Source organism: Pleurodeles waltl, chromosome 7, assembly GCF_031143425.1.
Source record: "Pleurodeles waltl isolate 20211129_DDA chromosome 7, aPleWal1.hap1.20221129, whole genome shotgun sequence".
NCBI lineage: Eukaryota > Metazoa > Chordata > Amphibia > Caudata > Salamandridae > Pleurodeles > Pleurodeles waltl.
The window spans coordinates 994,433,330-994,443,872 of NC_090446.1; the positions used below are offsets into that span (position 1 = coordinate 994,433,330).

Sequence of the window (10,543 nt, forward strand, 5' to 3'; positions counted from 1 at the left end):
AGGACATTTCTTATAGATTTAAAAACGCCCACCACACACACGCAGTGCGCTTTATTCAGAAGTAGGCCCGGTGAACGCTTTAAGTGTTCCTCTAGTCTCGGTGACTGCCTGTACAGTCCATACGTGCCGTGGTGTGTCTCCGTTTTCCAGTGACAACCCGCACAGCGGCAGCCTGCTGCCGGACGCCGACGCCAGAGCCCAGCTGAGAGGCGCGCGGTTTGTCCTCCCGCTCCTGCTGACTCGAAGAGAGAAAACTTGTTTTCGTTGCTAGAGCTGCCTTCAAAGACCCGGTCACTGCAGATATCCGAATGTTTAGCTTGGGATAAAATGGGTGCAGTGTTATGGTGATGACAGTAGGGGGTCAGCGCCTGGAGCCGTCCTTTCTGCTGCGCACAATGTTCCTTTCTGCAGCTGCCAAGAAGCCAAAGGCGCGATGGAGCTGCGCAGTAGGATCGGCTCCGACCCGAAAAAAGTGTTTTGTTGTCCTGGACTCGAGGCCCCTCGGTCTGGCGTGTATTAGGGCTCTGGCTCCGAGTAACGGAGGAGCGGTTCGCCAAGCACCCCAGTTTCCATGAGACTGGGTGAGGAAAGGAGGGTCTGGTGCCATTCTGACTCAGAGGAGGCACATCGCCTGGCTACTACAGAGTCGGCCTGAATAGCAGACAGTCCACCTTTGTTTTTCTTCTGTTTCAAATGCTCTGCCCTATTATCAACACCCTTCAGCATGTTGTGAGCTAAGGAACGGCTATGAGCTGGCCTCTTGGTTTCTGCTTCTTTTTGTCTTTAAGCCTGCGCCTTCGTTTCTCAGCATGAACCAGCAAAACGGTAAACCCAAAAGTCACACTTCGAATCTTGATCGAAAACTCCGCTAAAAAACTGAGCAAAAGTTTTTTGTTTTTTTTTTAAATGAAATTGAAGACGGCCTCTGTGCGCTCTAAGGCACCTGATGTACCTGGGAAATGATCAAACCTGGTTGGGACTGGCACTGGATTACATCATCCTACAGAATGCAAAAGCGTTCTGCTTTTTCCATTACTGTCCAAGGATCACAGAAACCTTGTGTCTGGTCAGGGCATCATGAACACGAGGTTTCCAGTCCTGGCCTCACCTTTTCGAGAAAGTTGTAAATTGGTGCTTTAGTCCATTTGATCCAATTTGGGGTTAAGCAAGGCTGGAACTACCAGAATACGGTAGCTTTTTTCCCCCAATGACCACCTAGTACTGGAAACCGAGCGTTTCAAGTATTGTCAGAACATTCATTATGCCCTAAGCATGATTCAAATGTTGTGGGAGGGGCTCCATGTGTTTTGTTCCAGCACTGAGCACTCTTCTGGATAAGGGGCCTGCCTGCACCGAGGGCCCTGTCCACCTACCAACCCTTCTTGAGTAGGCGTAGACCACAATGGTGGTAGCATTGTGAACGATAGTAGCCCGCTGCGATGGGCATTTATATTAAAAGACGAAGGTGCAGTGACAATTCACTGCACAGAGATGAAGCACGTGGGATGCCATGACTGGGGTACCCTGGAGGCACACGGGAACCTTGTAAAATAAGGAGGCCTCTACTAATATACTCGGGCTCTGCTAGTACCACTTGTACGGCACCAAGAAACCTTGAGTGAACACGCGCTTTATAAGTAATACATAATATTTAGAGTAGGAAGTAATTCTATGTGCAAATTGCGTACACTGCAGGCGCTGATCCTTGTATAACTCGCTTTAAAGTGTGCACATTGTGCGATATTTCCTCTAGTTTTACTTGGAAAAGTAAAATGACGCTAATGATAAGGGATGCTACCAAAATCCCTCAGAACGCACTTGGCTCCTGGTGCAGAATCCTCTAGCCTGCAGCGGTATGGATTTGCTGCCCTCTAGGAACTGTCTGTCCACTCTTCTGTGACGAGGTACACTACATGTCATGGCTGAGGTACATTGTAGGTGCCTAAGAGCCTTCCACTACACTCACTGACTTGTGCATGCCTGAGAGTAGATGTGTCTGTCCACTCTTCTGTGACGAGAAACGCTGCATGTCATGGCTGTGGTACATTGGAGGTGCTAGGAGCCCTCCACTACACTCGCGGATATCTGCATACCTGGAGGTAGATGGTGTCTGTCCACTCTTCTGTGACTAGGTACACAGCATGTCATTGCTGAGGTACATTGGAGGTTCTAGGAGCCCTTCACTACACTCATGGATGTCTGCATGCCTGGAGTTAGATTGTGACCGTTCACTGTGCTGATAAGAGGTGCTCTGCTCGGCATGTCACAGCAGAGCAGGGGCATAGCTTGGTAAGTTAGATTTTTTTTTTGGGGGGGGTAATGAAGAGAAAACACAATATTTTGTAAAATGACCACCATTTTGAGGACTTTCAAAACAGTGTGTATGTGTCTGTCTCTGTGGCAACACAAAAGGATGATGGACAGAGTGTTGAAAACGTTCAAACACTCACCCCACAGATCTGGGTTTAATCCAACATTCTTTGGCTCAGCAGGCCACCCCAGTTTGGACTCAGCCATATGCAAATCAGTCTTGACTCTGTTCCCCATGGGAACAGTCCACCCTAACTGCCAGGCCAGGTCCTCCCTGAACCAGAAACAGGCAACCTGGGAACGGTTTCAGGGTATCACCCTTCATCAGCAAGGCTAGGTTGAATCCAGTGGCACAGTGGGCAAGGGGCCCACGTCTGGGCATACCCTTCCCACTTAGGGCAACTTTAGCAACACAAAAGGATGATGGACGGAGTATTGAAACTTTTCAAACACTCATCCCCAGTCACAGATCTAGGTTTAGTCCATTGTTCTTTTGTTCACCATGCCACCCCAGTTTGGACCCAGACATATGCAAATCAATCTTGACCCTGTTCCCCATGGGAATAGTCCAGCCCGAACTGCCAGGCCAGGTCCTTCCTGGACTGGAAACAAGCAACCTGGGACCGGATTTTGTGATATTGCCTTGTACGCCCTAAGTGGCTATGGTATGCCCAGACGTGGGTCCCTTGCTTGCTGGGCCCCTGGATTCAAGCTAGCCTGGCTGACGAAGGGTGAGATCCTGAAATCAGTCCCAAGATGCTTAAATCCTGTCCAGGAAGGACCTGGCTTGGCAGTTCAGGTTGGACTGTGCTCATTGGGAGCAGGGTCAAGACTGATTTGCATATAGCTGGGTCCGAACTGGGGTGACGTGGCAGGCAAAATAACAATGGATTACACCCAGATCTGTGACTGAGGGTCAGTGTTAGAAAAGTTTCAACACTCCGTCCATCATTTTATTTTGTGACATTGTTTTTGTCTGTGTGCAGGCAAAAATCCCAGGTGAAGTCAAACAGCCACCCCACCATACCAGACTGAAAGCACTTGTTCCCAACTTTGCATCAGAAAATACATTTATTAGGGGGATGTAATGCCCCAAACACCCCCCCCCCCCCCTGAATTTATGCCCCAGCAGCTGAGGTTCATTGCAGGTAAGTGACTCTTCCGGTGTCTAACTTTCTTTCATGTTGGGAGCCAAGCCCATTGATTCTGCTTCTCAGAGCTGATATATGGCGGTCCACTCCCTGCCTGCACGCAGGCGATCAGCACTACATGCCGTGATTGACATGCATAGAAGGGGATTGTGCGCGCATTGACTAGTTAAGTGAGCCGCACTGCGTCCCATGGTTGAAGCCGTCCTTACTCTATGAAATGGTAGTTCAGGTCAAGAGTGAATAAATGAGAAAGTTTTTTGTAAAGTGCAGGGCTGCTCTAGTGTGTCCTGGTGACGGACGAGGTCGGATTTCCCTGGGGGTCTGACCTTCCCCCAGGTGAGTCAGGCCTCTCACCCAGTAATAATTACCAGGCATGCACAGAAGACGATAAATAAATAGTAAAGCAGATTAAAAGGTTCAGCCCTGCGCCGTGGTCCCGTTGCCATACGAGTCGCCCAGTAATCCTCTCCTCCAGTTTCTGTCTCTCTTAAAGGCGGGAATCCACTTAGAGGATCTTTTGTTGGGAGGCAGCCAGAGTTAAACATTTTCACTACATACTGGGATGGGAAGAGAAGATTTGAGTGAGGAGTCCGGGATATGACACTAGTAGGTTTCATTAGGGTGTCGGCCTTTTACCCAGCTTTCTATGCGGCGAGTGGTATCGATCTCAATGAGTCAAGTCTCTTTGGGATCACAAGTTGGACTGTGCTCAGCAGAATTCACTTCCGTTCAAAGCTCGACTGATCAGCATTTGCTCGTTAATGAATTGAGGCTTCAGTGTGATGTTTCTTTTTTTCTATACACATCATGCCACGCTTCAGCCGCCTCGAAGCTCTGTAAAGGAAAGATGCTTCGACTTCCCAATTATATCCAACCTGTGTGAAAGAACTTAGAAGAGGAAAGTGTGTGGGAAGAGTGAGGCCCCTTCGAGCGGACTTGGCGAGGGCTCAGAGTGCCTTGAAAGTGACCCAGTGGGTGTGGGCTAAGCAGTGGGGCGTGAGGTAGAAGTGAGGCTTTTTGAGGAGATGGCTACTTGATAGAGAATTAGTGGACGGATTCAGCCTAGTAATAGGTTAGGAATGTGGGTTCTGACATGGTGCATAGGATTTACGTAGCGTGGGGCCACTCCGGTACTATGTGAAGTCAGCGCTATATTTCTCTGTTGTCATGTACATCTGGTAAAGGTGTGGCTACTTGACATCGTAAGAGTTAGAGGAGGTGTGCTGCATGGAATGAGTATTGTTTAAGGTGTGAACTGAAGGGAAAACGCAGATAGTGAGTGCTTTCCTACAGCAACTTTCAATGTTGGTGGGATGCCAGTTCCAGAGGAGGGTGGCCGCTGCAGGGAATGCACAACCCACTTCAGTCTTTCTAAAACAGTAGCCCTTACTAGGTGAGCATCCGATATTCAGCACAGGCTGCTGTTCAGATGACAGTGGGAGGTCAAGGTAAACCCAGAAAGCTTGGTTTCAAGGTGGTGGGAGGACTGGTGAAATAAACTGGATGCCTTGGATTGGGTTTGTGGGCAACAAGGAGTTAGTGCGCTGAGCTCAGTGCTGGGATGTAGTGGAAAAACGAGATTTCTTTGAAGCACTGGATGGCAATAACATGGTCTTTGACAATAAACAATAGTTCACTAGTTGTGCCTAAAGTCAGTGATGGGAAGTGAGTAAGGCTCCAGGGTGGCGTGAGTTACTGATGGGGGAAAAATTGTGGTTGCCCTTTAGTGCAATGGAATACATGAAGCGTGTGAGGTGGTGTATCTGCAGAATAGATAAGACCCCATTGAAGTGTAGAAAGCCATTGATGTGAGATCAAAAAGTATAATACACCAGCGAGGTCTGAGGGCGTCGGTGTGAGCAATTAGCACATTTTGCAGACCATAAACTTCTACCTATTTGGTAGACGGTGTATAGCAGCGCACGAGTTACAGAAACTTCAGCTGAAAAGCTACATTTTCATTTCTGTAGAAGTATTCGCATGTGTTATGACCTTCCCCCCCCCCCCCCCCCTTTGTATGCTTATTACATTTTTGGATGAATAACTTGCCTTGAGCTTCATGGACCCTGTCTCTAAACATCTGTTCTTCTCTTCCTTTCAGGCCTGAAAAAAATTACAGACTTCTGCGGTTTGAAACATCTGGAAATGGTGATGACTAGAGGTGCATGATCTGCTAGCCTTGGATTCTAACTGCTGTGACATTACAAAACATTTCAAGAATTTCTGGCCGTTTTCAGCTTTAAAACGTTATTTTCGGAGACGGCACAAAAATACAGTCATCCCAAAATGCCGATCTTGAAGCAACTGGTGGCCAATTCAGCCAGTACCAAGCGCCGTTCTCGTGTGGACCTGACAGCTGAGATGATCAGTGCCCCACTGGGAGACTTCCGGCACACCATGCATGTGGGGAGAGCAGGTGACGCATTTGGGGACACCTCTTTCCTGAGTAGCAAGGGGGCGGATGCAGAACCTGAGGAGCCAGAGCCCAAGCCTGGCCTGCTCTCCCGCAAGTTTCGTAGCAGCAGCAAACGTTCTCAATCTGTGACCCGCAGTGACCGACGCGACATGTTGGGCTCCCTAAGAGACTCTGCTCTCTTTGTCAAGAATGCAGTCTCATTGCCCCAGCTCAATGACAAGGAGGCTGAGAAGGGAAAGACCAAAATGCCTAAAAGTTTGTCCTCGAGCCCAGTCAAGAAGATTGTGGAGGAGAAGCAATCCAATGGGTCTTTTGAGCATGAAAAGCAATCCAATGGGGCATCAGCGCATGCAGCCAGTCATACCCCTGACCCCATCAGACAAGAGCAGGAATTTGGGGAGCCTACAGATTTGCCTGTGACTATTCCCAAAAGCAGCTATGGCATGAAGCACGCTGAATCCATCATGTCCTTCCATGTTGACCTTGGACCCTCTATGCTCGGTGACATCTTGGGCATAATGGACAAGAGCCAGTGGGATCTAGATGACCTGGACCTGCATTGCGATGATGACAACCAAGACGACATTGATTCCAAGCAGAGGTTCTGCACTACTTCTGCTGTGTTGGCCCACCAGCCGAGCCTTGTGGGAAAGCCCAGAGAGGAGCACCTCACATTTGAGGATCGCAGTACGGGCTCAGTCTACAGCCCCAGCTCTGTCCGCAGCATTGGCAGTCACCTAGCTAGGGACAGCAGTTCTGTATCCAGCTGCACCTCAGGGGCCCTTGATGACCGGCACTGGGATGCACCACTTCGGAGGGACAACAACGTCACCAAAAGGGCACCAGTAAAACGTGTGGAGAAAGATGTCTCTTTTATGGACGAAGAGGATGATGAAATTAGAGTTTAAAGAACAAAATAACTTATTGTAGTGTACATATCTATTTTTTCTTTAAATTGATTTTATTTTCTTGGTCCCACGGTACATCCTAACTTGGATACATGCCTTTGTCCGGTGATGATACAACAAATTCTTGGGTTTGCAGGCCCTACTTGAGACTCATGATTACTTTTTGATTAATTGGTTGTTTTTTATCGTGTGTGTTTTTAAAGAAAATTTGCTGCTTGAACGGGAAGCAGATAAAGTGGAGACACTCCGATGGGTGAACATGCACACGATCTAACAAAATACAGTGGAGTTTATGTATATTATTTCATTTTTATCCACTTTGCTTCATTTTATTTTCCTCGACCCATTCCTGTATGTTTTGCCGCCTTCTGGCAGCCATTGGATTTTGCTGGAACAAAACCCGATGATGACGAGACTAACAGGTGCATTTATTTTTTGGCATCTCTTTTCTGTTGTGTGCTTCAAGCTCCCCTTTGGGTCTGGGGTGCATTCTTTGTAGGTTCTACCCCATGCAAGCCAAATACCGGTCTCTTAATAAGGGGCGAAGGTGGGTATTCTCCTACTAAGGATCTGTCTGGCTCTGATCTGAACAGTTTTCAGAAAGTAGCCAGGGTTTGTGGAAGTGTGCCTGATAACTTCCTGAGAAAGTTATCCAGTACTGCGCTCCATATGTGGGGCCGAGCTCTGCAAATGGGGCAAAACAAGACATGTATTTATATAAATATGTATATGTAGAGAAATTACAGAGAACATTGCTGCCCTCTTTCCAAAGCAATTCATATATTTTTCCTGGCAAATGTGTGTGAGTGTAATATATATATATGTATGTCTGTATATATACTTTAGGTTAGATTGTACAAAATGTTTGTATGTCGTCCCATATAAACAATGGGAGATGTTTAATGGGTGAAAATGGATAATTCTAAAATTCCATCGAGTAGCTATTGTTGTACTGAGATGGTAGTTTATATAGTGCTTGTCCTCACCTTGAGATAGCATAACAACTATGAGTGGGGAGAGGAGAGCCAAAAAATAGAGGAAAACGTGCGAAGTCTCTTCTGGGTGGAATGATCTGTGGGAAATGCTGGTAGCTGATCTAAGACCACACGAGCCACAGTAGAATGGTTTGTAAATGTCACAGGAGCCATTAAAGGATATTATAAAAATAAATACGCTAGAATTATAAATTTGTTATATCACCCGATCTAACTAAAAAAATATATTTCACAGTGTTTTGTTTTTTTCTCGTTTCCCAATATTTTCCAGTGTTTGGGGATAAAAACTAACTTAGCATAAATATGGTCTACTGCTGATGGCAAGTTTGAAAATATTTGGAAACGTAATAAAACATAAAAGGCTTTTGTATTTCTTTCATAATTTGTGATTGTGTGTCACAATTAGCAATGCTTTCAAAATCTGTTACTCAAATGAATTGTTAGACACGGACAGTGACCAAAAATTTACCAGCCTTTTTTTGTTGTTTTGTTAATTACCCTGGTATTAAAACCTTTTAAACTCCAAATGTGGTCAATAAATTCTTCTGAAGTGTTTTTCAAATGTTTTAGACTATACCAGTGAATTACAGTAACCTTGCCTTTAAAAATATGGAAACTATTGTCGCATAATCGTACCAGATTGCAACTTTGTGACATAAATCTTATGCACCATGCAGTAGAGGAAATCTGCAGTCGTGTACTAGGTTCATTTGGTGCCATACTCATGCACTCGAAATGTTTACAAACCGTACAGCCTCGGAGTTTAATATGTAAACCAAGGTGGGTCTGGGCCGCGGGTGCAGCAACGTCGTTCTCGGTAGCCGTGGTGCCAAATTGCCCCTACAAGCAGTGCTGCAGATTTGAGGACAAATTACTGGAATCCAAAATGGAATAACTTGGAGTGCAAATAACATTTTGAAAAAAAAAACATTAGCTGATTCCTGCCTTATCCTTAAAACTGGACATGTTTAAATCTATTTTAAGCATGCAAAATGTAATACAGTACACATTTTAAAACTGTTAAAAAAAACTACACTTCTGCGTAAAAGGTATGCATGGATTTACAATTGTGAATAATTGGACAATTCTAATGCATAAAAAGGCCCAGTACTTCTCTTAGCTGACGGGCTGTCCAGCAAATATGCCTTGAGTGTCAGGGCAGCAGAAGGCAGAGTGACACATGGTAGTCAGAAATCCCTGCTCTAGCACTCGATTGAATTGTACAGCCATTCTCCATTGAGCATCCTTCGTGTGTAAATATGTACAGTTTTCATGTGGGGTGGAATTGTAGTTCACCAGATTCTGATGAGTAAGGAGTTTGAGATACAGTGGAGCCTGATGTTGGCATCTGTGGACATCCGGTGATTCTTGTGTGTGCACTGAGTTATGTCTTTAGGAGAAGTCTTGCCCTTGTCATGGTGGCACTCACATGGGCGTTGTATCACTGAGAGACTCTAACTGAATGGAGGGTTTCCACCAATCTTGGCCACCATCCACTGGGCAAGGACCTTCCAGCAGCGTGTCTTTGTCAGGTGTGGCCTAGTGCTTTTTAATCTGTGGTACCGAGAGATCTTCACCAAAGAGTGTCATGCCTCAAAAAATCACTTGTGTCCCAGTTCCTACTTCCTCTAAATCTGGGTGCGCTTAGAAACTGGCTGAGCAGCGATTTCTAAAAGCTAAATGTACAGAGTGGACCTTTTCAATGATTACGCTTCTTCTCCACATTTAATTCTCTTCAGTAAAAATGGTGAAGGTCGTGCTATCCGAACATCCAGACCTCCCTTCCTTCACCAGTTCTGACAGCTAAAAAAAAAAAAAACAATAAAAAAGCACCAAAATTTCACACAACAGAAAAGGCTCTGAGGCTTTTTAAATGCCAACACTTTAGCCACTTTCCTTTTACTTATTGTCTGAACTTTTATGGATTCCTGATGTAAACCTGAGACTTGTTAGTACATACCCACCAAAAAACCTACAACTCCTTAAAACCGTCACACGCTGCCTGCACAGTGCAATAAAACCGAATAAGGCCCAGTCTGTGATGGAGACCTTGAGCAGTTTTGCTCTGGATTACCAAGAGGTGTGTAATACCTGCTAATAGAATACTGGGCGCCATAAATTGCTAATTAAGAGCACCAACAAATTCATTTTTTGAGGGTCTGGCTTTTTTTTTAATTTTTTTTTTTACTTTAGTTGGATTTCAGAGTTCTAAAGCCCTGTAACATGTATTTTTTTTTTATTTTTTTTTGCGGTATACCTTTGGGACAATAGTCGTGCATTGGGTATTCGCATTGTGATCTCACTCACTCCATTCTTGCAACCGGCTGGTCCTAACATTCTCGCACTTGAGCCTGTGGGCGCTCACATCCCTTTGAAACCGAAATTGAGCAGAAGCTCTTAAAGGGCATTTTGCACCTAAAAGTGAATTCCGCACCTTTTAAATTGGGAAGAGCCTGAAAACTTCAACTTGAAACATGTATTAGCAAGTTTCTGTGCAGGCTTTAGTCTGTAAAATACATCCAGAAGCTTGCTTAATGAGCTCCCCTACATTTTCGATCTCACCGCAGCTTGACTCCCCTCTGGGTATCCCTTGTTACAGCAGCTCTTCGGGAAATGCCCCCTCGGGGATGTGCAGCAGCTTGTTACTGTGCCATTCTATAGCCCAACTCATTTTTAATCCAGTTGTGTTGTGTGCAAATGTGCAAAAGAATCCCTTTCTGGCATTTTGTATGCTGAAAATGAGCGAACCCCCAAAGTCCGACT

At 45.7% G+C, this 10,543-nt stretch overlaps 1 protein-coding gene across 2 annotated transcripts in view; it reads left to right on the plus strand.

The window, feature by feature from the left end:
• CDC42EP4 (CDC42 effector protein 4) overlaps window positions 1-8,307 on the plus strand; it is a 66,035-nt gene extending 57,728 nt beyond the window's left edge. For both annotated transcript variants that reach the window (XM_069199810.1, XM_069199811.1), the window contains exon 2: window positions 5,563-8,307. In XM_069199810.1, coding sequence (XP_069055911.1) covers window positions 5,748-6,785 — 1,038 coding nt within the window. In that variant the 5' untranslated portion in view covers window positions 5,563-5,747 and the 3' untranslated portion in view covers window positions 6,786-8,307. The remainder of the gene's footprint in view (window positions 1-5,562) is intronic.
• The last annotated feature ends 2,236 nt before the right edge of the window (window positions 8,308-10,543 follow it).